This window comes from Pseudorca crassidens, chromosome 8 (assembly GCF_039906515.1).
Source record: "Pseudorca crassidens isolate mPseCra1 chromosome 8, mPseCra1.hap1, whole genome shotgun sequence".
Classification (NCBI taxonomy): Eukaryota; Metazoa; Chordata; class Mammalia; order Artiodactyla; family Delphinidae; genus Pseudorca; species Pseudorca crassidens.
In genome coordinates, this window is record NC_090303.1 from 33,627,897 (window position 1) to 33,652,673 (window position 24,777).

General features: G+C 39.0%; 1 protein-coding gene across 1 annotated transcript in view; it reads right to left on the minus strand.

Moving 5' to 3' along the window:
• The window catches only part of LOC137228695 (dynein axonemal heavy chain 11-like), a 62,573-nt gene that overhangs the window by 12,101 nt on the left and 25,695 nt on the right, over window positions 1–24,777 (minus strand). The window contains exons 7-9 of the mRNA XM_067745588.1: window positions 17,729–17,878; window positions 14,464–14,697; window positions 865–996 (exon numbers count right to left, since the gene is read on the minus strand). Of these exons, the coding sequence (XP_067601689.1) occupies window positions 865–996; window positions 14,464–14,697; window positions 17,729–17,878 (516 nt within the window). The remainder of the gene's footprint in view (window positions 1–864; window positions 997–14,463; window positions 14,698–17,728; window positions 17,879–24,777) is intronic.

Consider the following 24,777-nt stretch of genomic DNA (forward strand, 5'->3'; position numbering starts at 1 on the left):
TTTTAACTTTTTGCTTACATAAGGAAGCATTTGCTAGCACTTTGTGAAGAGAATTAAAATTCACTTTGATCTTAATAAGTTGAGAAGGAACTAGAAAAACAACAGCAAACATCTCACAATACAAGCATGCATTCAAATTGTGAAAGGAAATGCCACCCTCAAAAAACAAAAGGGATTTGGAAGAAGTAGGTTATGGGCATGGTATGTCAATTTTGTTCACTAGACAAGCGAACAGTGTATTTAAGTAGCACTGTATTTTGGAAAAAGGGTGAGAGATTCTCCTTCCGCATTAAACACTGCCGGTATCTAAGAGACACGTGGACTTTTTAAAGAGATAAGAAGGTTACACTGAAAGGATTAGAAAATAACTTCCTTAAAGAAAGTAATTTAGCTTTGAATGGAAAAGACAAGGGGTGGCCAACATTTCTCTTTCTTCAAAAGGAAAATAATCAAAAGCACACAGAGATGGTTTAGGTCGTACACAATCTTACTGCTCCTGGCTGGATAAGCCACAGTGGTGGTTATCACAGGCCAATGGATAATTATGTGTAGAGAAGCCGCAAGACAGGGAAATGAACACGTGACTTCCTGTGGTTCCTCCATCCTGACTTAATTTTTGGATGATCTGAATTAGAGGCTCCTGACTTGGCCAAACCCTTTGGAATATCACTTGGGATAACTCTCATGAGGATAATATATTCGCTAACCCAAATAAAAAATACCCAAAGTAAATGCACTCAGCTTCTTAGGACTAATTAAAATATACAACCTTAAAAAAAATGACTTTCTTAGAAGTACTCTTGATAATAAATACCACTTTTAGGAAACAGCGAAAAACACATGAAATTTCTACAAATAACTTGCCTTCTGAGAAATAAGTTTTGCCACCACATCTCTGGCATGGACATCTATGGTACAAATTGTCATGATCTTCTGCCTGTCTCCAGGTAGAAGTTCTCCCAGCAGAAGTGCAATCAGTGTATTCAACTGAGAAATCTAGAAGGCATATTTTTTAAAGGAGGTAATAGTTACAAATACAGAACCTTACAGCTCAACAGTCTTTATATTTGTAAAAGTCCCTTTAGTTTACAAAACTATTTCAAATACATCGTCCCAGCTGGCTGTCAAACCACCCTGGGGGTAGGAGCAGGAGGGAGGAATTTAATTAAATTACTTAATTTAAATAGAATAAATATTATTACTGCCCCTCCCCCCCCTCCGCCTTCTGAGCTGAGACTCAGAGAAGACAGGTCAACCCGGAGGTAATGACAAAGCCAGAGGGAGAAGCAAAGTTTCTTGGCTGCACTGAACTCACTCTCCAGGTAACCACGATCTGGTCTGCAACTTTGCTGGAAGAGAAATGACTGCAAAATTTTAAAAGATCAAACTGAGTTAATGTCTGTCAAAGTATAAGAAGAACTAAATACCAAGCGCTGTTTTGTTTGGTTGGTTTTGGGTTTTGTTCGTGTGTTTTTGCATGGGATATAGGATGATAACTGAGAAAAGATTTCAACAGTACAGGTGATGACTAACCCACTTAATTCTTATTCATACCCCTATTCTTGTCTAAACAAGAATTGTCTTGCCCACCAATTTCTGAGATCAACAGTTTTCAAACTACTGGTCTCTTTTCCTAGAATGGAAAGGAATGCAATGGAATGGAATGACATGGAATAGAAAGAAATAAAAATGCTGCACTACAGTAGTAAGAATATGTAATGTTTTGTGAGAGTTTATTTCAGTTTCATACTGGAGTGTATACGTATGTGTGTAAACTTCATCTGATATAAAATATATCTTACTGTTAATTGTGGCCAGAAAGTTCTGAAGGATACTCTTAGGTGGTCATTTTGTTAGCATGCTTATTTACATAAAACATTCCTGTCTTACTCAAAGCTTATTAACAACAAACAACAAAATTCTGCCTTATTCCAGGGTATCATATTGTAAAACTATACTGTCCCCTTTCCTGTTTAGTTCTGCAAAGGATAGTCAATGACAAACTGTTAGATCCTGAAAGAACTGGTTGCAAGCGAATATATCGTATCATCAAAGGCTCTCAAACCTTTGTACCTACTGTCACAAACATATTCCCTATAGTACTAGTACCACATTCCAGAAAACACCAAACAATGCAGACTGCCCAGAGGCGGCTGTGCAGCTGCACTGGAGAAGATTCTATAGTTACAGTAAGCATGGAGAAGGCAGGCAGGATGGCATAACCACCGCATGCACAATTCACATTAAATCAGAGTCTACAACGTGCCCGGCACTACCTAGGAGTATTGTCTGCATCACCTCATGTCATCTTCACAACAATCTATTATCCTCATTTTGCAGATGAGAAAATTGACTCGTAGGCATGTTAACCACACTTGCTAAACAGGGCAGGGGGAATTCAAATCCAGACACTCTGACTTCAGAGCCTGAGTTCTTACTGATCACATCGCATAGATTTCCCGTACCAGCCTCCACAAGATCAATCCACCCACCACTTTCAAGTTGGACAAATGGTAGTTATGCAGAAAGTATTCCAGAGAGACTTAAAATCAAACACAATGAATGAGTGGTTCAAAGGAATAAAAAATACATACTTTAGACATTCAGCATATACAACAGCCTTATAGCTGTTGTTGTATATTCTACTTTCAATATCCTACATCTATCTATAAAATGTAGTTACATGAGAAGAAAAGCAGAGGCGATTATTATTTCATGTATGCCGTGTTCAGTGTTCATCATGATTTTCGGTTCCATGAGGGCAAGGTCTGCATCTAGCTGAGTGCTTTGTCCCCAAAGCCACTAGCTGTTGAAAAGTAGGTGCTCAGAGACTTCCCTGGTGGTGAAGTGGTTAAGAAACCACCTGCCAATGCAGGGGACACGGGTTCGAGCCCTGATCCGGGAAGATCCCACATGCCGCGGAGCAACTAAGCCCGTGTGCCACAACTACTGAGCCCGTGCACTGCAACTACTGAAGCCTGCGTGCTCTAGGGCCCGCATGCTGCAACTACTCAAGCCCGTGCGCCTAGAGTCCTGCTCTGCAACAAGAGGAGCCACCGCAATGAGAAACCTGCGCACCACAACGAACAGTAGCACCCACTCACGGCAACTAGAGAAAGCCCACGCGCAGCAACAAAGACCCAACACAGCCAAAAAACAAACAAACAAAACTGAAAAGCAGGTGCTCAATGCATGCTTGAGTACTGAGTAGATGACTGAATGAACAGGAATAGCATATGCACATGTAAGTTTCTCAACAAAATTTACAGGCATGTGGGTTAGAAAGAAGGTACTTCGGCATTGGATATTTTCTATCTCGGTCAAGATATCCAGTCTTAAGAGTCACAAATCTTACACCAGTACCAGTACTTGGTTAGAAAGGGTTGGTTGTAACAACAGTAATAATATTTTATGTCTCTTAAGAACATTTTTCAAGTGCTTTCACAAGCAATGTCTTGTGTGAGCTTCCCTGTGACTTCTCCATTATTGATTCCTTTTTTACAGAAGTTCTGTCAAGTGACAGATGATTAAAAATACAGCTCATCAACATTATCTGGACAGCATTATATGTTGGGGATCTTACACTGTCTCTCAAGATCAAACTTGATTAAACAATGATGCTCTTTTCTAAGTAATAAAATTCTGTACCCGCACACACACAAAACTAGTAGTTATAAAATATCTATCATTTGGACAGTGGCATCAGGCAGCAATTACTATACATTCATATTGTAACTGCATACAAGTTTATGGCCTGTGACATATATAAAATGTTCCTCAGCAGCTTTTAAGAAATATATACCTTATCATGTAATCAGCACTTATTCTTGCCCTTGATTAAAGAAACGTCACATGATTTTCCACTGGATCAAGGATGTTTGTCTCAGGTCAAAAACATACCTCTGAAACTCAAGTGGCTCTTTTCCCGGTACACCCTGGTTTAGCTGGAGCGTATGTACGGTGTATCTTGAACCCGAAAGAAGCCTACCTTCACTTACAGTCCAAACTCCTATCCATGAACACAAAGCCTTCCATGACCTCCCATCACTCTTTTCCCACCTGACATCACTCCAACCATCCTGGCCTTCTCTTTGTTTCTCCATCATGGCTGCTTCAAGGTCACAGAGACTGTTTCACCTGTGTGGAGGCATTTTCCCTCTGATCTTTGTAGAGCTGGCCTCCTCTCATTATTCAAGTCTTAGTTTAAGTTCACCTCCTCAGATCAGCCTTCCTTGGCCATCCTATTTCCACCTACCCAGTTATTCTACATGTTCCTAATTTATTTTCTTCATGGTTCTTACTAGTATCTTATCATTCACTTATTTACTTCATTGTTTACTGTTTGTCTCCTCTGCTTGACTGTAAGCTCTCAAGGAGCAAGGTCCTTATCTGTCTTATTCAACACTACACTCCCACATGTAGCATAGCAGCCAGCACAAAGCATGTCCTCAGGAAACACTCGTATGAATAAACAAAGGAAGAAATGAATGACAGCAATAATACACACCTGAACAACATTTTGTTCTCTCATCCCCTCAATCACACAACACTAACGTGGTTACTGTTTCCAGAGCTTATAGGTCAATGAGGAATGCAGATAAATAATTACAATTGTTTTGCTAGGGCAAGTACAAAAGTACTATGACAGCACACAGAAATAGGACCTTGCTTAATCGAGAGCTTGGAAAGACATTTTACAGGAAAGAGTATTTATGGTGAGAACTAAAGAGTGAGTACGATTTAGGCTGTAGAGAGTTTAGGGGTTTCCCACCCAGGGAGGCAGTGTTTAAGCCACAGGAAGCAGCTCAGGATATGGCAGGTGGCCCTGGGAGGGAACTGAAAGAAGTCTGGGATGGTGAGAGGGAAACGGAGAGGCAGACCAGGTATGTAAGGATGCTGTAGAGGGAAGCAGGGTCCCAAACACGCAGGGCTGGGCCAACTTTCTGAGGGTCTGAACTTCAATTCAAGGGCAAGAGGACACTGGTGAAGGGTTTAGGGAGGTGGGGTGATAATCGGATGTGTGTTTCTAAAAGATTTCTCTGCCTCTAGTATGATTAATTGGAGGGAAACAGGATTGGAGAAAAAAGACCAGAGAAGAGGATGCTACATTCATGGCAAGAGAAGAGTAGCTGGGACTAGGTTATTAACAAAGTAGCGAAGGAAACAGTAAGAATAAATATATTTAGGGCAACTGAAGAGACTTGGTGGTTGGCCGGGTATCAGGTGAAAGAGGAGTCAAATGGGCTTCTAGTCTGAGCAACTGGTGAAGAGTGTTGGTGTTTTTTAATGAACTTGGGAAGCACTGAAGAAGCGGGTTTGAGAAAAGTAAATGTATTTTGAATGTTCTACGCTGGACGTGCCTGTCAAATTTCCAGTGGACAAGTCCAATATGCCCCTGACTCCACTTCAAGAGAAAGGTCTGAGCTGGAGGTCAAAGTCACCAGCATATTACAATAGAAACTGAGCAGCCATAAGGGCAGATGAGATTAGCCAGGGATATGTGGTGTGGTGGAAAGAAAAAGGGATCTAAGTCAGAGCCACAAGGAACAGTTAAGAGGCAGGAGGAGGAAGAGGAACAAGGAAAGAAAACTGAAGAATAACCCAAGAAGTACGTGGAAAAGTGGAATTCAAATAAAGATGAATATAAGGGAAGAGGGCATTTGAAAAGGAAGTATTTCTAACGTTAAAAAAACAGAAATATACTCAGTCAAGTGATTAGAAATGGTTCTTGGAGAGAGATGAGGATGAAAAAATGTAATGAGTAAGTATAGATATTTAGTTCAAAAAGCTTGGTTATGGGCTTCCCTGGTGGCGCAGTGGTTGAGAGTCCGCCTGCGGATGCAGGCGACACGGGTTCGTGTCCCAGTCCGGGAAGATCCCACATGCTGCGGAGCTGCTGGGCCCGTGAGCCATGGCCGCTGAGCCTGCGCGTCCGGAGCCTGCGCTCTGCAATGGGAGAGGCCACAACAGTGAGAGGCCCGCGTACCGCAAAAAAAAAAAAAAAAAAAAAAAAAAAAAAGGCTTGGTTATAATATAAGTTCCAGCGACAGAGTAGGAAATGGAAGGAGGTGTGACATCAAGGAATACTTTTTGGTGGTTGTATTGTTTTTAAGCAATGTGAGAGATGGGGATGTTTAATTGCTGATGGGAATGAGCCAGTGGAAGAATTTGAAGACACAGTAGAGAAGGAAGTCACGGAAATCCTGCGGACGAGACCCAACGCACAGATGGAGACAAGGCTCCAGATGGTCAGAGGCCATCCTTCCATTTTAACAAGAGGACGGTGCAGAGGGCAGAACACCAGCCCCATTGCCATTGATCTAGTTCCTCTCTGATGGCATCAGCAGATAATAAGAACTAACATTTATTGAGCACTTACTAGCTAACATATCTAAAAAGCATTATTATATATGTGTACATGTGTATGTATATATATATAGTATGTGTGTGTATAATATCTATCTTCATGTATAAATACATACACATATTTCTAATTTAATCATCACAATAACTCTGTGGGGAAGGTACTATTATTATTCTCATTTTATGTATGAGAATACGGGGTAATTTGCCCAAGATCACACAGTTATAAATGGTGGAGTCACGATGTAGTACAGGATTCTAGGATTTTATTGTATATTTTATAAACCCAAAAGTTTCCCATGTGGATAACATATTCATTAACAGAACACCTTGGCCAGACAAGAGTTGACCTCTAATGATTCTGGTGCATGGAAAGAGGTAACTAGGCATCCCCCTCCTATAAATTCTCATGTTTAGATAAACATGGAAACAATTCCCAAGAAAGTTACATGAATCTTGATCACTGAGGTTTATATGTTACAAATGTCTAAGACACCACAGCGTTCTTCCAAAGAGGACCAGCTTGCTTGGTGGGACGATGGTGTGCTCACCATGAAGGAAGGTGTCAGGCATACACAGTAACATACTCAAGGTCAGAAAGAAGGGCTGGTTCCCGATACATAATGGTGGTTGATTCTCAATTTTGTCCTCACCCAGCTCCTACGGCAGTATGGTATAAAGAGGCTATGTCTGTGAACTTAAAGAGACATGTCCCTAAATACTATAGGTTAAATAAGGCTACACAGAAAGAACATTTTCCTTGTAGTAGCAGAAGCACTGCAATTTTACCAGGATCAAGGCATGGCAGATTTCCCATCTTAGGCACACCCAAGCCACAGCAGCAAAGAAGCCGCAAGCGCCCCTCAGTAGAAATGTTAAGATCTGGAGCGTGTAGTCCTCAGCTCAGCAAACTGAAGTGAACATTACAAGGTAACTACTACAGCACTTTGGGAGTCAGCTACCAGAACCCTCAACCTCTTTCCATCTGGACATACACAGAAGTAATGCTCTCTGGGTCTCTTAACAATAGTAACAAGATCTCTAATCCCGAAACCCATCAATGTTTCAACTTAAGCAGTATCAGAAACAATGGATTTTCATTTCAGCTAGAACAAAGAAAATTGCCAAAGAGACTAGGTCCCACACTCTCTGACACTATCAGGTCATGGGTTGTGGGATCTCGGTTTACCGCCTCCCTTTGCACTGTTCGTTTCCTACTTCTCCTTCAGTCATATTGCGAAAACCCGCACAATATTGAGTGATGTATGTCAGAGGCAGTGAGCATAATAACCCCATTCCTGACATTAATGGAAATGATGCTAATGTTTCACTTTTAAGCATGATTTTCTCTGTAGGTTTCTGGTAGATAATCTTCATCAAGTTATCAAGTTTCTTTCAGATGCTATGTGAGAAAAGAAAAAGGTATAAGAATTGATAATCAAAGCTCCCACCTTAAGAAACTTGAAAAAGAGAGGCAAATTAAACTCAAAGTAAGTAGATGAAAGGAAGTAATCAAGATAAAGCAGAATTCAGTGAAATACAAAACGAACAGTAGAGAAAATCAACAAAATCCAAGATTAGTTTTTTGAAAACTTAAATAAAATTGATAAACACATAGAAAATCTGATTACAAATAAAGGAGAGAAAACACAAATCACCAACACCAGGAATGAAAGGGGGACACGATGCCAGACCCTCCAGATGTGCTAAGGATAATGTCGATATAGGAAGACCAACTCACATCAGTAAGTTTGAAAACGCAGATCAGGGGTGGATGACCGTTTCCTGTAAAGGGCTTTGAGGGGTACATGGTCTCTAGTGCAATGACACCACTTAGCCAGTGAAGCCTGAAAACTACCAAACACACAGGCACCGGGCCAGATTTGGCCAGATGGCTGTAACTTGCCAAACCCGGACTTGGAAAAAATGGGTAAATATCTTGAAAAACAGAAATTCCAAAAACTGACACAAGAAAAAAAGAAACCAGAAAAGCTACACAACAGCATGTACATAAAAGAAATCAATTTATAAAGAAAGAAAACCCCAAGCCCAGATAGCACTACCAGTGATTTTTATAATAATCTCTTTCACAAAATACATGAAAATGCAATACTTTCCAATTCCTTTTAAGGGGCATAATCCTCATCCCCAAACTGGCAAAGATATTATAATAAAAGAAAACTACAGATAAATGTCCCTTATGAATATAAATGCAGAATTTCTGGACAAATTAGCAAATAGAATCCAGCAAAAAATATATACATCTATAAATGGTAACACATCATAAATGCAAAGTTGCCTTGGCATTCAAAAATTCACCTTAGTAACAGAATAAAAGAGAAAAACCACAAGAGTATCTCAGCAGACTTGAAAAAGTTCAACTCCTCTTCAAAATAAGAATTCTCAGTGTGTAGTAATAGAAGGTATTCCCCTCTATTTGAGAAAGGTCATCTACAAAAATCTAGAACTACTATCGTACTTAATGGTAAAACATTGTTCTTCCCTAAGAGTGGGATTACTTCTATGTAACATTATATTCAAGGTCGTAGCCAATTCAATGACTCAAGAAAAGGAAATAAATGGCAAAAGAGAATGGAAGGTCAGAAGTAAAACTGTCATTATTTACAGATGGTATATTCATGTACATAGAAAGCCTGTGAAACTATACTAAAAAAAAAAACAAAAACCTACTACAACTAGCAAGCAAATGTGGCAAAGTCTCAAGACACAGGTAAATATTAAAACATCAATATATTTCTGTATACCAGCCACAAACATTAGAAAATTTAAAATTAATTAGCATATGTTTACAGCATCAAAACATATCAATTATCTAAAAATAAATCTAGCAAGAAATGTATAAGACCTCTGCATTGAAAACTACAGAAAACACTGTTCAGAGAAATTAAAGAAACCATTGGAACAGGGCTCTATTTACAAGGTACCTATCTTTAAATTTAAACTTTCTTACCATTTCTATCATTTGTGTGGTTACTGGTCTACTCAAGTTTTCCACCTCATTTTGAATTAATCTTAGAAACAGTGTTCATAGAAAATTATCCATTTAATTTAGATTTTCAACTTAACTATTAGTATAAAATCACATGTAGTGTTGTACAGTCTTCTAAAAGAATCTCTTTGTCGTACAAGAGATTTTTCTTTTCCCTATGCCTTTATTGTTTCTGCTGGCTCCTCTGAACTGCAAATCTTTGTCAGTGTTTGATCTGTTCAAAGAACCAACGCTTGAGTTAATGGATCAGACTGGACTCATGGCCTATATGGGTAACAAATCTCTTCTTTTGTTACCTCCACTTATTGCGGGGATCTTGAGTGACTTCAGGATCTGTTCTGCTGTTTCCTCTAGAACAGGACTTGGTAGACTACAGGTAATGAGCCAAGTATGGCCCACCACCTGTTCTTATAAATAAAGTCTGATTGCAACTCAGCATGCCCATTCGGTTAACAATTGCCTATGGCTTCTTTCCTGCTCCAATAGCAGAGAGGAGTGGTTGTGAAAGAGATTACAAAGCCCATAAAGACTAAAATCTTTACTATTCCATCCTGCACAGAAAAAGGTGTCCAACCCAAGATCTACAGTCAAGACACAGTCATGGCAGAAGTCCTCAATAAACGTCTCACTTTGTTTATGAAGTATTTCTCAGGCCTTTATCCTGGGGACAAACACTCTCACTGATAATCTCTTGGGATGTACAGGAGGCAGGACTGGTTCCAACTGTCCACCTCTTACATATTCATTAATTATCACTGATCATGGGCCATGAGCCCCACATGTTTTTTACCTTTACTGAATCTCAGTTTGTAATTTCTCTGGAGTTTCACTGGGATAAAATAGGCTTATCATGGCAATAGCTTCTTCTTTTTCATATGTTTGGACTGTGATTTTCTCTGCTCTTAGTCATCTATCAGTTTGATTCCATCTGTTATCAACTTCTAGGCATTCCTTAAATTATCCGGTCCAGTATTTCCAGGTACAATATGACTTTTTTTTCCTATACCTTGTCATTCAACATAATTTTTGATGCGTTAAAGTAACCAGGTTGGGCCTAAGATGGAGTCGCTCACGTTACCCACATCGGCAAACCAAAACTTAACTGTTTCTATGTTGGGTTCTCCCAGAAAAAGCGGGCTTAGGTCAACCAAGCAGTGTTTGCCTGCTCAGCACACGTTACCTGACCTGGCTCCTAGGCTTCCCTTTGCTCCTTACAAGGAAAGTAACCCTGCTTTAATTAATCAGCAAATGCCCCCTTCCTTGCTCCTGCTTACTTTGGTCTATAAAAATCTCTCGTCTTCTACAGCTCTTTGGAGCTCCTTTCCATCTGTAGACTGAATGCTGCCTGATTGATGAATCACTGAATAAAAGCCTACTAGGTCAGTAAATTGTCTGTGGAAAAATTTTCTGTTAACAGATGAGAGGGGCGGTAGAGAATATGTGCTCTACTCATCATCTTGTAGCTTCCTGCTGTTATGAAGCATGAGCCTATCAGGTCACAAATTTCTATAAAGACAAAAACAAACAAAAAACTCATTTCCAATATACACTGTGTAACTGCAGCCTTCACAGCCTTCCCTATTTGGGTCAAAGGGTCAGGGTGAGATAAGAACACTATCAACACGGTATGCAATTGTTTCTGAAAAATTTCTCAACGATTAAAAATGAGGCCAAAAACTGACCCTAAGCAGGAAAATGAGAGTCTCTTTCTTATACCTATAATATTTCTGAATATTTGTGGTCAGAAAGGATAAATAGTTAAATAAGAAAAGCTTTATATTGTTTATTGTGAGTCTTATTAAAAGTACCCTAGGCAATGTCCCAGCACACTTGTAAATAATATTTTGAATCCAAAATGCTTCCATCTCTTTTTCGCTGATTTGCACACAGCTCAATGATAAAGGAAGAATGGAAAAACTTTCTTATCAGATCCCAAGCCTAACCAAATACTTTTGCCAAGGAACGCTCAAATTTGAGAAATTATATTTTATTTGTTTTACTTTCAAAGACTCTGGCGAGGCAGGGATATATATTCAAAATGCAGTATTTTTGCCTTTAATCCCAACACTACCTAACATGCAATTACAATATGTCTGGTGGGAAATAAAGTTTAAAATAATTATCTTCGTTTACCTCACTACAATTTGGAACTGAGAACTAAGGAAAGAAATTACTTGTTCAGGTAGATTGTCAGTTACAGCCAACTCTGATTTCAGTTTTGAAATTAAGCTATTTTAAAGGACTGGAGTTCACCTTAAAAACTGCTCACAGTATTAGCAGGAGTAGTTTTAATTAAAAACAAACTCCAACAGACTGTTAAAACCATTTTTAAAGAGTGAAAACTAATGGGGTTTCAATTTAGATGCACACACTTCTCATGAACCAAACTGCAGCTTTAACAATATTCAAACGTTAGCTGCTCTGGTGTGCATATTAGTACCAGTGGCAACATTGAAATGCTGTATTGAAGGCATCTGTTGGCTGGTCTGTCAAACATTTCAATTCATGCTGGAAGTGTTTCATAATTAAGCCCATAAATACTGTCTTCATAAACCACCCTCTTTGTCTACTTCTCATCTAACACGAAAAAGAAGCATTATTATAACTTGAACAAAATGGAAAACTTTAAAACTATTTTAAAGGAGAAAAAAGCTAAATTTTCTTAATTAGCTGAATAACCTAAGGCTACTGGAATATAAATAACTTTAGCTCTAAGAATAAAAAGGATCAACCCTTACATTTAGGTCTTTAATCCATTTTGATTTTATTTTTGTATATGGTTTTAGGGAGCGTCCTAATTTCATTCTTTTACATGTAGCTGTCCAGTTTTCCCAGCAGCACTAATTGAAGAGGCTGTCTTTTCTCCATTGTATATTCTTGCCTCCTTTATCAAAAATAAGGTGACCATATGTGCGTGGGTTTATCTCTGGGCTTTCTAACCTGTTCCATAAGAACCTAGGGGCAGGACAGGAATAAAGATGTAGACGTAGAGAATGGACTTGAGGACACGGGGAGGGGGAAGGGTAAGCTGGGACAAAGTGAGAGAGTGGCATGGACATATATGCACTACCAAATGTAAAATAGATAGCTAGTGGGAAGCAGCCACATAACACAGGGAGATCAGCTCGGTGCTTTGTGACCACCTAGAGGGGTGGGATAGGGAGGGTGGGAGGGAGATGCAAGAGGGAGGAAATATGGGGATATACGTATACGTATAGCTGACTCGCTTTGTTATAAAGCAGAAACTAACACACCAGTGTAAAGCAATTATACTCCAATAAAGATGTTAAAAAAAAAGAATCAACCCAATGTTGATGACAGGGGAGGCAATAGACAATTCTCATGCACTGATACTGGGAAGGTAAACTTGGCATGATGTTTCAAAGGCTTAAGAAGGTACAGTCTCTGACCTAGCAATTCTACATCTGGAAGTTTATCCTGAAGAAATAAAGAAAAATATGTGCAACATGGATGTAAATGCAAAGCTGTTTACTACAGTATTATTATTGAGAGCCAAAAATAAAAACCACCTAAATAGCAGTGATAATAACAACAGGCAGTCTTATAACATATTGGGTTAAACTGAATGGACAATTCCTTTATTAACACAGAGGATATTTGAGTAAAACGAAACACATCCACATGCAAAGTACATAGCCAAACATGAGAGAGGGGGAAACAGAGAGGGGGAAGGAAGAAAGGGAAAGGGTTGGGGGAGAGTGGGTGATAGTCCCTAATGCCAAGGATGTGCATCCAAGCTAGAGCAGTAGAATGAGGTTAACAGGCTAATGCCACGGCTGCCGAAAGGAGAATTTGAGTAGAGACCCAAACATCGGAGACTGAAGTTTAAATTGCCCACATGGCAACACAACATTTCTGTTCTCTGCCTCTTATACTCCCTGAGCAAGGCAGGGAGTTAGAACTGAGATGCTGACATAAAGCCAAGATCCTCAGAGTATTACACAGTCCAATAAAAGGTTCTAGAAAAACTCTACCCACCAGTTCAGAGAAGCAAGAGGAAAGCGTGAAACATCTTGGGGCTTTGGATAGGAAAAAAGTCCTCTAAAAGAAATCAAAATCTCAGGCCTAAGCCATGTGAAGCTATGGCATCCAAAATGACCTTGCCACTATGATCGGTAAATCCCAGACTGAGTAACTAACCACAAAATTAATCCCGAGCTCACAAAACCTGTAGAAACCTGGAGGCAACAAGGAGAAAAACATGTAGGGACATCTGCTCAGTGTAGAACACACAGAATTCCTCCAGAAAAAAAAAGCCAACCTGAAGATAACCTTTAAAAATAAACATACAAAAAACAAGTTCAAATTAAAAAAAAAACAGTCTCAAAGGAACAGAACCACCTAAATAAGACTATTAATCAGATAGAAGAATAAAAACCATAATGAAGACATGTCATTATAAAACTGATTTTTAAAGAACCAAAAAGAACTTTGGTAAACTGAGATACAGTAACTGAAATTAAACTTATGAAATGGGTATGTATTAATAAAAGTGTTTAGGGGTAAAGATGACTGACATCTGCAACTTCCTTTGAAAGCGTAATTGGAGAGTCTTACATAGGTGGAAAAAAACATGTACAGTATCTAGGTGTGGGTGGTATACTAGATCCTTGGGAGATAATGGACAAGGATGGATGTTTTTTATTTGTTTATTTATTTTTTTATTGAAGTATGGCTGATTTACAACGTTGTGTTAATTTCTGCTGTACAGCAAAGTGACTCAGTTATATATATGTATGTGTGTGTATATATATATATATATATATATATATATATACACATTCTTTTTTATATTCTTTTCCATTATGGTTTATTTCAGGATATTGAATATAGTTCCCTGTGCTATACAGTAGGACCTTGTTGTTTAAGGATGGATGTGTTTTAAACCCATGTAGAAAACAAGAAGGACAACACCAAACTATAAAATGGAAAGCTAAACAAATGATTGCTAAAATCTTCCTAGCGTCATACCTTGAACACAGAAGACACCCCATAAAACAAGAATGAATGAATGAAGCTTACCTCTTCAAGTCCCTTTAAATCTCAAAATCATAAATCTTATAAAATACCTGTTTTTTATGGAAATCCTTTAGGGCCGTTTCGTAGCCTTCCTCTAGCCTACTGAAGGCTATTCCTACATCTGTAGTCCACCAGATTTGTGAGCTAGTTAGTGCGACTTGAGCCGGGAAATCAAAAATCCACAGTTCCCTGGGTTTGTCCTCATAGGCTGCGATGGCTTCTGTGATAGAACGTCGCACTGTCTCTTTCATGGTCTGTTCCAGCTGCAGAAGCCACGTTTCCACCTTTTGAAGCAAATGGAAGTGTTGTAACACAGGCTTAACTATGGAAAAGGGATTATTCCATCCTCTCATGGCCTTGAAGGCTACACAGTTATACGTATAACGAGCCAGTGAACTCCTGATTAATGAAGTCCTTCCTACATGAACCTGGATTCTACTGGGATACTGCTCATCTTATTTCACCTACCAGCTGGCTGATAAAATTCCACATCCTAAACAGACAAGGTGTTCTCCATTATTCATTTTTCAGATTTGAAGACCTGATGGTTCTAGACCAAGATCCCCTCTGATAACACACAGTGTTTTGAGAAACCAAGCATCACAGCCAATATGCTAGAGTAAAATTCTAGAGGTTTGGAAATAATAGGAAATTGATTTTTTAAACCGAAGTACAGTTGATTTACAATGTTGTGTTAGTTTTAGGTATACAGCAAAGGGATTCAGTTATATTCTTTTTCAGAATTTTTTCCATTATGGGTTATTACAAGATATTGAATATAGTTCCCTGTGCTATACAGTAGGTCCTTGTTGTTTATTTGTTTTATATATAGCAGTGTGTATCCATTACTCCCAAACTCCTAATTTATCCCTCTGCCCCCTTTCCCCTTTGGTAACTATAAATTTGCTTTCTATGTCTGTGAGTCTAGGAAACTGATTTTTTAAATGTATCTTTTGATAATTTTTAGATCTACTAAAGATTCTACCCTCAAATCTACATAGTTCCTAGTCTTAAGCCAAAGTGTTTTCAGCAAGTATCTTAATTATATTCCCTACTGGCTCTCATCCTCACACTTGTCATAAATTACACAGCAAGAGAGTATGATAGGACAACTGCCGACTTGTGAAAATCTTTTTTTAAAAAATTCATTTGAAGTTTATTTTGCTCCCACAAATATATTTCAGCCAGTTTTCCATCCTATTCAAATATGCTTTGTTATATTTATCCATATATCTGTTCCTTCGGGATGATATTATATAACAAAAAGGATACCTATACCACTTGCAAATAATTGATCATATCAATAAAAAATAACTATAATAAATAAATTCCAAGGACTATATGAGATCCTGAAGATTATACAACTGATTTCTTTCCCCGCCTCTGTGAAGATGACACAGCATTCATTCCTACAACCTCTATCTCTGGAGAACTGGGAAGGAGCGGTACGTGGTCAGTGAGCTGACAGCCTTCCCTATTGGAAGAAAAAGGGAAGAACCATCCCCAACATCCTAAAAGACTTCTCTCCTGGCTTCCTAGCTGGGCTTTGTTCAGATACCTGAGAGAGGGTGACCTAATCACTACTGTAGTCACTCCGCACAACTCTTAATGTCACCAAGCAGCAAGCTCTCTTAGTAAATTAGGGATCACTTGATCATATCCCAGATACCCTGGGATCCATGTCCTTAGTATGGCCACCTGTTCTCGAGGACTCTCCAGTCCATCTGGGAAGACCGAACACACATACAAGGTGACACATCAACCCGTGTTCAGAGACTATGCCACCGACGGCAACTCAGCTCAATATAATTTGAGAACTAAGCCCTGATGAGGTGCTTGCTTGATCTCCCACTTCTTGGTCTTTCATCAGCTTCTGTCCCACCCTCTATAACAAGAATTATCACTTCCCATTATCACTAATTATGTGAATATCCATTTATTCAATAAGCTTAAGAGGTCCCCCAGGACAGGTGCCATGTCTTATTCTTTTCTGGATCTCCAAAAGCCAAACCCAGCAGCTGGTACATAGTAGGTATTCAATAAACACCTGTCGAATAAAACGCAAAGAGCCGAAACAGGGAGGAACCAATCATAAAAGTGTGGGGGGAAGCCGGGGGGGAAGACCTAAAGGAAAAGCATCTTTTTATAAAACAGGCAATTAGAGGGTAAATGTGCTACATGCCCAGAAGTCTCTAGCATAAGTTGCTTATATAAAATAAGTTAGAGCACTGTGAAAACTTTCAGTACCACGGGTTCCTGCTAGTGACACCCACATCTATGGTTGGACTGTCCTTCTGGGCACTATGCCAGTCAGCTAGCAGTCTGCCGGGGGGAGGCAGACAGCAACACACTTTTGTCAAGAGAGTTTATGGTGATTTTTTCTAATCATTGTAATAATATCCTAAAGAGCCCCAGAGATCACAAATATATTTTAATCAAAGTATTCCACCATCTGCTTCCCCTGCATTTGCATTTGGCAGGATTTTTCTGGTACAATATTAAAAAGCAACAGAGAGGAATAAAGGAAACCCTTGTAAAAAAAAAAAAAAAGGTTGCCATCACATTTCTGCAAGGGACCCTTTAAGGAACCCCCTGCCTCAACCTAAACTGTTCTGCAATAGAGGCTACTGTCTCAGTTACCCTGTGGATTAACTCAGCCTATATAAACATCGTCGTAAAAAGATGCAACTCCTGTAAATCATCTGAAAACACCAAGAGCTGCTTCGTAAATCGTTAAGAGCCATTCTTATAGATAACTGTTAAGAATGTGTTTGAGGTGTCTGGCTGTGAGAGAAGAGAGGATGTTAACTGTCTGTGCACACGGTAATTAGTGTACATGACATTAGCTTAGCGGACTCAATCAACTTTATTTACGAGCAGCCATTTACAACACCCATGTCAGAATCCTGAACCACAGCCTCTTTAAAACGTGCTTCATTGCAAGGTGCTGCTTCACCCTAACCCTCCCCTGTACTCTGAGCAGGGGTGAAAACAATATGCTCTGTAGGAGACTCAGTCACTGGGTGGCATTTGCTACTAATTCTGGGGTTTACTCGTTCAGTCTGTGACAGTCCCTCCCGTCTGGCTCAACTGTGAGCAAGTGTGAGCTCCTGCAGGGTGCTGAAGCCTGATGATCAGAGTGGGAAGCATGGCAGAGGAGCCCTCTGTCACACCGGACACAGGTAAACGGGAATCTCTGAGCACAAAACTAACCAGAGCCTCATTTGACATGAGTTGATTTTTTTCTTGGTCAACTTTTTAAAATTATCCCCCCAATACTTCTCTGGCATAGAGAACCTCATAAGCAAATCTTACATGGCCTATGCATTCACACTCAGCTGGGAATGGGACGTATTCCTTTTCTTTGCTGTACATTCCAACGGCCCTGTGCGCGGAAACATCCTGATCGCCTTCAAACTGCAGATCTACAATGCTGTCAAAGAGTTTGGAAAGGTGGTGTGTAACCTAAGACAAGATAATAAGAAGAGATAAGAGCATTCCTTACTGCATATATATTCTGGTAATCTGCAGATGTGGCTAAATGAATTCACAAAACTGTCTTTATATCGTTACAGAGATGCCTCAAAATGTTTTTCTTCCAAATAAAAATCACTTCTTCAATTCCAGAGTTTGAAGTGACCCAGATGGAGAAGTGGCCAGGCACTCTGATCACATCAACAGGTGTTGGGAGGTGAATACTTACCCTGCTAGGTTATCTATTTTCTCCTTAAAGGCTGGAGACTTACCAACTTCTCTATCTGTACCATATTCCTGTAGCAATCATGCTGCTGGGAATTTTGTGGTCAGGTTATTAAAATTCAGACACGGTATTTTACTTACACCATAAAAGACCTTATATTGTTTTAAAAAAAAAAGCTGTGTTAAAATATGTGAAACAAAAATGTAAATTAGATAGTCTTATTCTTGGGTCAGGTCCTATGTTATTGTGCACTTGCTTTGCTATTTACATGAGCCCCAGAGCATATCTGTTACATCAGAAAGGTGAATGGGATTCCCCCATTTTCACTGATAAAGAAATTGAAGGTAAAGTATTAGGTGACTTCATCAAGTTGACACTGCTAAGAATAAGTGGCAGTTAGATCTTAAACCTCCAAGTCCAAGCCACATCTACAAAGTTCAAACTCTTCGAGCATCATAACCTTTTACATCCTAAGTTGTGGGATCTCCAAAGGAACCCCCAGTAAATAGCATACTGAACCCTGTGCAGGTTCTGGACTCCTTGAAAAACAAAACCAAGTTAAAAAGACAAAGAGCAGCACTTGTTCTGCTAGAGGCCAGTTCAGAGATGAAAGCCCAACTGGCCTCCAAACAGAACACAAGAATCAGTAAGACTTATCCATCTGGGCATATCAGCACAGACCGGGACCGGCCTCTCCATCCAGCAGGACTGGCAAGGAGGAAAGGAGAGGAAGACGCGTGTTCTGCAGGCTATCAGTAAGGGAAGCCGCTCTACCTGCCCCTGGGGTGGACTGAATAAAGGGCAGAGTGAACCACAGGAGGTATCAGGAAAGGGAACAAGTGCACCCTCCTTACACTTGGCAAAATTACTATAAAACCTGAGAAGTGGGAAACAGTTTGGTGATTCCTCAAAAAGTTGACTATAAACTTGTCATAGGACCCAGTAATTCCACTCCTAGATATATACCCCAAATTACTGAAAACATGTACTCAAATACTTGTACAAAAGTTCAGAGCAGTATTATTCACAGCAGCCAAAAGGTGGAACCAACCCAAATGTCCATTGATGGATGAATGGACACATTGTGCCCTGTGGCATATCCATACAGTGGAATATTGTTCAACCATCAAAAGGAAGTAAGTACTGGTACAATCCACAACATGGATGAACCCTGAAAACATCATGCTACGTGAAAGAAGTCAGTCACAAAAGATCATACAGTGTATGATTCCATGTACATGAAATAGCCAGAATAGGTAAATCCACAGAAACAGAAAGCAGACTGACGGCTACTAGGAGACAGGGGGACGAGGGAATGCACGATGACTTCTTAATGGGCACGAGGTTTTACTGTGGGGTGATGAAAATATTTAGGAACTAGACAGAAGTGATGGATGCACAACACTGTGAACAGACAAAATGCCAATGAATCATACACTTTAAAATGCCTCATTTTATGTTACCTGAATTTCACCTCAGTAAAAAAAATAATAATAATAAAAGGTGCTGACATTTCCCAGCACATAGCATTAAAGCCATCTCTGCAATGAGTGTTTCTTGAAACACAGTTTAACTGGACTTGATAACTATACCAATAGCAGCTTCTACAAACAACAGCAACCTGCCTACATTTCCCATGTGAAAAGACCAGTACCAATATTGGTAAGGAACTCCTTAAGGGTGATTTAATCTTTGAAGCTTTTAGCCTTAACATTTTTGCTGTATTCACAGTTTTAGTACTGAAGAAAAGCACAGCAAGGAATCTTCCGAGTTTAAAATAGATGAGTTTTTGAGTCTCTCACTTTCAGTGTAGACAGAGTGGCAGCTGATGATCACTGCTTGCGTTACCACAGTCTCCCACATCCCTGTTACATAACCCACAGGACATTATACACAGAAAGTATCTCCAATCCTCTAACAACTCGCTGTCACAGCTGAAGTGGCCAGGAAGTGCACAGATGTTTAATGGCTTCTACTGTGTAATGGGCCTAGTCAGGTACAAATAATAGTCAGGTACAAAGCTGCGGGATAAATGAGACCTCGACCGTCAGACATCCTCAAACATCATTGCTTTGGTGAGGAAAGCATTTCAAAAGAACTCTAGTCCTCTAGTCACTCAGTGGGTGACCAGGAAACGCAAACCCCACGGCTTGAGGTTCTCCCATGACTTATGCCTGGCATGTTGGAAGTTGGATATTTTCCTATTCTGCCTTCCATTTAAAGCTTCTGAGAGAACAGGACCATTTTTTTAAACTGACAAGGATACTGTTGACCTCAGATTTGTTCCATTTCTAATGATATCCCTTTGTACCTGCTAACTCAAAATTAAAATTCCTTTTTCCTAGTTTGGTCTTTGGAAAGACTTATGTTACAGTTTAAAAAACGAATGCCTCAGAGGCCCCCTCTTTGTACCACACTAAAGAAACAGAATGGATTTGAACACTTCAAATCATGAAATACAATAATTTTGTTGTATCTTGAGTAGGTTTCTAAAAGGTTAGCAAAAAAAATTGAAATGCTGTTCCACTGGTTTACAGTAAATCAGGTACATCCACCCACTGGTGCACAGACAGATAGGCAGCCCCTGCTTTGTACAGTAGTGCACGATCGTAAAAACCACCATGCAACCTCCACGATCAATGGGCAAACTCACGACTGTGCTTTGGCCGCTAAAAATTTTCATTAAAACATTAAAATCCCTCTCACTCTTGGTTATAAAAGTACAGAGAAATAAAAAGTGTAAACTAATACTTAGTACACTAACTTAAAATACTAAAAGAAAATTAAAAATTAAGTGTTTTACTCCTTATAGGAAAATTATCAAGAGTAGTTCGAATAGTGCTTGCCTCCTTCTTCTCATCTTGTAACGTAAAATACTGAGTGAGCACCTTCCCTATGCTTTGTGTAGTCGCCATATTCCTTTGGAAGTTTGGATTGGCTGCCAACCTTTCATCCTTTGAGGTCTCCATGTCCTGATATTTCTGAGAGTTTCTTTAATGTCAGGTTTTTTTTTTTTCCTGGTATCACTTCCTCTAGGACATCTTCATCCTTTCTGTCACAACCAGGGTTTACATTTATATCAATGAGTTCATTTTCACTACAATCCTCTGGCTGCATATCTAGAACCTCTCAAATGTTGTAGTGTCACTTCCACAGTCACCTTTCTCTTCCATAGCTACATCTACGATTCAAATTTCATGTCTAGCATTATCAATTTTCACTACTTTGCTATACTATCAACTTCATTACTAATTCCCTCTTTTGAAGGTTTATTTTTGTAAACCATCATGTGGGTTCTTCACTGGGGACAAAGCGGTAACACGCTATGTTCTTTGCTGATTACGTCAGAATCAAACAACAAATGTGTGACAGCCGACCACAGACAGACTTTGAAAGGTGTGACGTAACTGGTCACGAGTCAAGATGTACATCTGTTACTGACATGGTGATTTTTGTGGACTGAGGAGGCAGCAATGAAGTTTGTGCCTCTCGAGATCGCTCACAGTTAACACACCGTAGTATGTGAAATTTGAACCATGTTATTGGGGGAACAGAGTTAAACTGATCCTTGGTAACTGAAACTCGTATTTTTCAGGTCTGTGCACAGGGAGAGCTGCCTTTTCAAGAGCTGACATTTATCTACCTGTAAATAAAGTCAAAAATATTTACTCATCTAGGTAATTTTATAATTTAAAATGCAAACTAATACAGCAATCAGATCAGCAGTCTACCCTATGGTCACCTAGAAAAGAAAGGGAAGAAAAACGAAATCATATAGTTTCTACATATGCTTCTATGTATATCTTCGATATATTGCTATGTCCTAGTTTCCCTGTATGGCTACTATACATTCACAAAGCTTACCCCTTGCTTTTTGCCTATATCTCATTTCATATTTGCCCCATCTATGAAAGATGCTGCTGCTGATTAACTGAGATAAAATAGACACAAAGTCCTAATATCACTTCTGACATGATGAACACCTCAGGATTCATTCATATGTAGTCATTAACTCATTTATACATAATGATGGTAATACTCATGATAGTATTTGTGAGAAGATAAGTAATGTCCAAAATGTAGGCAGTCCTGTCTATTGTGAATATTATCCTCTAGAACAAGAGAAAAATGAGTCCTTTATTTCTACATGTACAAAAATTTAAGTCTGTCACAATATTGAATAGTTTATTGTTGTGTTTTATGTTTTTAATAATACTCAGTATAGGTGACAGTATAGGGATATGGACATGCAACACTGTTGAAAGTCTAAATATGCAAAAACTTTCTAGAAGTTGGTTAAATCAGTTATAGCACTTTCATATAATGAAAACTTTTATCAACATTAAACATCATATTATAGAAGAACATTTCAATTTTGATTAAGTATATATGTTCTTACCTACACAAACACAGACATACAGAGAAAAACTATAACCACTCAAAACTAGCATCTAGTAGTATGTTATTCTGATCTTTAGTATTTTCATATTTTTCAAATTTTCAACAGTGAACATGCAATTATATAATTCAGAAAGACTAAATTTGTTATAAATTTTGTAAACCATTATAGCCAATCCTAGGTATTGGGTATTGCTTGGTTTGCTTTTACCAAAAATAAAATCATAGTATACATAATATTTTGCAAGTTGATTTTTCACTAATTAATATAACTTGGACATACCTATATTATCAGTGCTGATTCTGTATTTCTTCCTTAACATTTTCTTCCTTAACATTTTTAGCATGTGTATGTAAATATATATAGATATGCTGACAATACAAACTCTTGAGTTTTTAAATAACCTTTTGAAAATTTAAATAGAAAAGTTAAAAAAATCACGTGTAATAAATTTTAGCAAAGTGAACAAAACTCTTGTAACCACTGAGACAATTAAGAAACTGAATACACCTGAACCCCCCCAAAAATCCTCATGGCCCATATCAGTCACTAGTCCCTCCTCTCAAAAATGGACATTACCTAATAAAGCCCATATATCACAAACCCACAGCTAACATCACTCTCAATGGTGAAAAGGTGAAAGCATTCCCTCTAAGATCAGGAACAAGACAAGGATGTCCACTGTTGCCACTTTTATTCAACACAGTTTTGGAAGTCTTAGCCAGGGAAATCAGAGAAGAAAAAGAAATAAAAGGAATCCAAATTGGAAAAGAAGTAAAACTGTAAGATGACATGATACTATACACAGAAAATCCTAAAGATGCTACCAGAAAACTACTAGAGCTCATTAATGAATTCAACAAGTCGCAGGATACAAAATCAATGGAATTTCCTGGCGGTCCAGTGGTTAGGACTCTGTGCTTTCACCGCCAAGGATGCAGGTTCAATACCTGGTTGGGGAACTGAGATCTTGCAAGCTGTGTGGCACGGCCAAAAAAACCCCAACAACAACAAAACTGATACACAGCAATCTCTTGCATTCTTATACACTAACAATGAAAGATCAGAAACATAAATTAAGGAAACAATCCCATTTACCGTCACATCAAAAAGAATAAAATACCTATGAATAAACCTACCTAAGGAGGCAAAACACTTGTACTACAAAACCTATAAGACACTAATGAAAGAAACCAAAGATGACACAACAAATGGAAAGATATACCATGCTCTTGGATTGGAAGAATCAACATTGTGAAAATGACTATACTACCCAAGGCATTCAACAGATTCAGTGCAATCCCCATCAAATTACCAATGGCGGGCTTCCCTGGTGGCACAGTGGTCGAGAATCTGCCTGCCAATGCAGGGGACATGGGTTCGAACTCTGGTCTGGGAAGATCCCACATGCCGCGGAGCAATTGGGCCCGTAAGCCACAATTACTGAGCCTGCGCATCTGGAGCCTGTGCTCCGCAACAAGAGAGGCCACGACACTGAGGCCCACGCACCACGATGAAGAGTGGCCCGCGCTTGCCACAACTAGAGAAAGCCCTCGCACTGAAACAAAGACCCAACACAGCCATAAATTAGTTAATTAATAAAAAAAAATTACCAATGGCATTTTTCACAGAACTAGAATAAAAAATTTCACAATTTGTATGGAAACACAAAAGACCCCAAATAGCCAAAGCAGGCTCCCTGACTTCAGACTATACTACAAAGCTACAGTAATCAAAACAGTATGGTATTGGCACAAAAACAGAAATAGAGATCAATGGAACAGGATAGAAAGCCCAGAAATAAACCCACGCACCTATGGTCAATTAATCTATGACAAAGGAGGCAGGAATATAAAATGGAGAAAAGACAGTCTCTTCAATAAACGGTGTTGGGAAAACTGGACAGCTACCTGTAAAAGAATGAAATTAGAACATTCTCTAACACCACACACAAAAACAAACTCAAAATGGATCAAATACCTAAATGTAAGGCTGGGCACTATAAAACTCTGAGAAGAAAACGTAGGCAGAACACTCTCTGACATAAATCGCAGCAATATCTTTTTGGATCCACCTCCTAGAGTAATGAAAATAAAAACAAAAATAAACGAATGGGATCTAATTAAACTTAAAGACTTGTGCACAGCAAAGGAAACCATAAACAAAACAAAAGGACAACCCACAGAATGGGAGAAAATATTTGCAAACGAAGTGACTGACAAGGGGTTAATCTCCAAAATATATAAACAGCTCATGCAGCTCTAT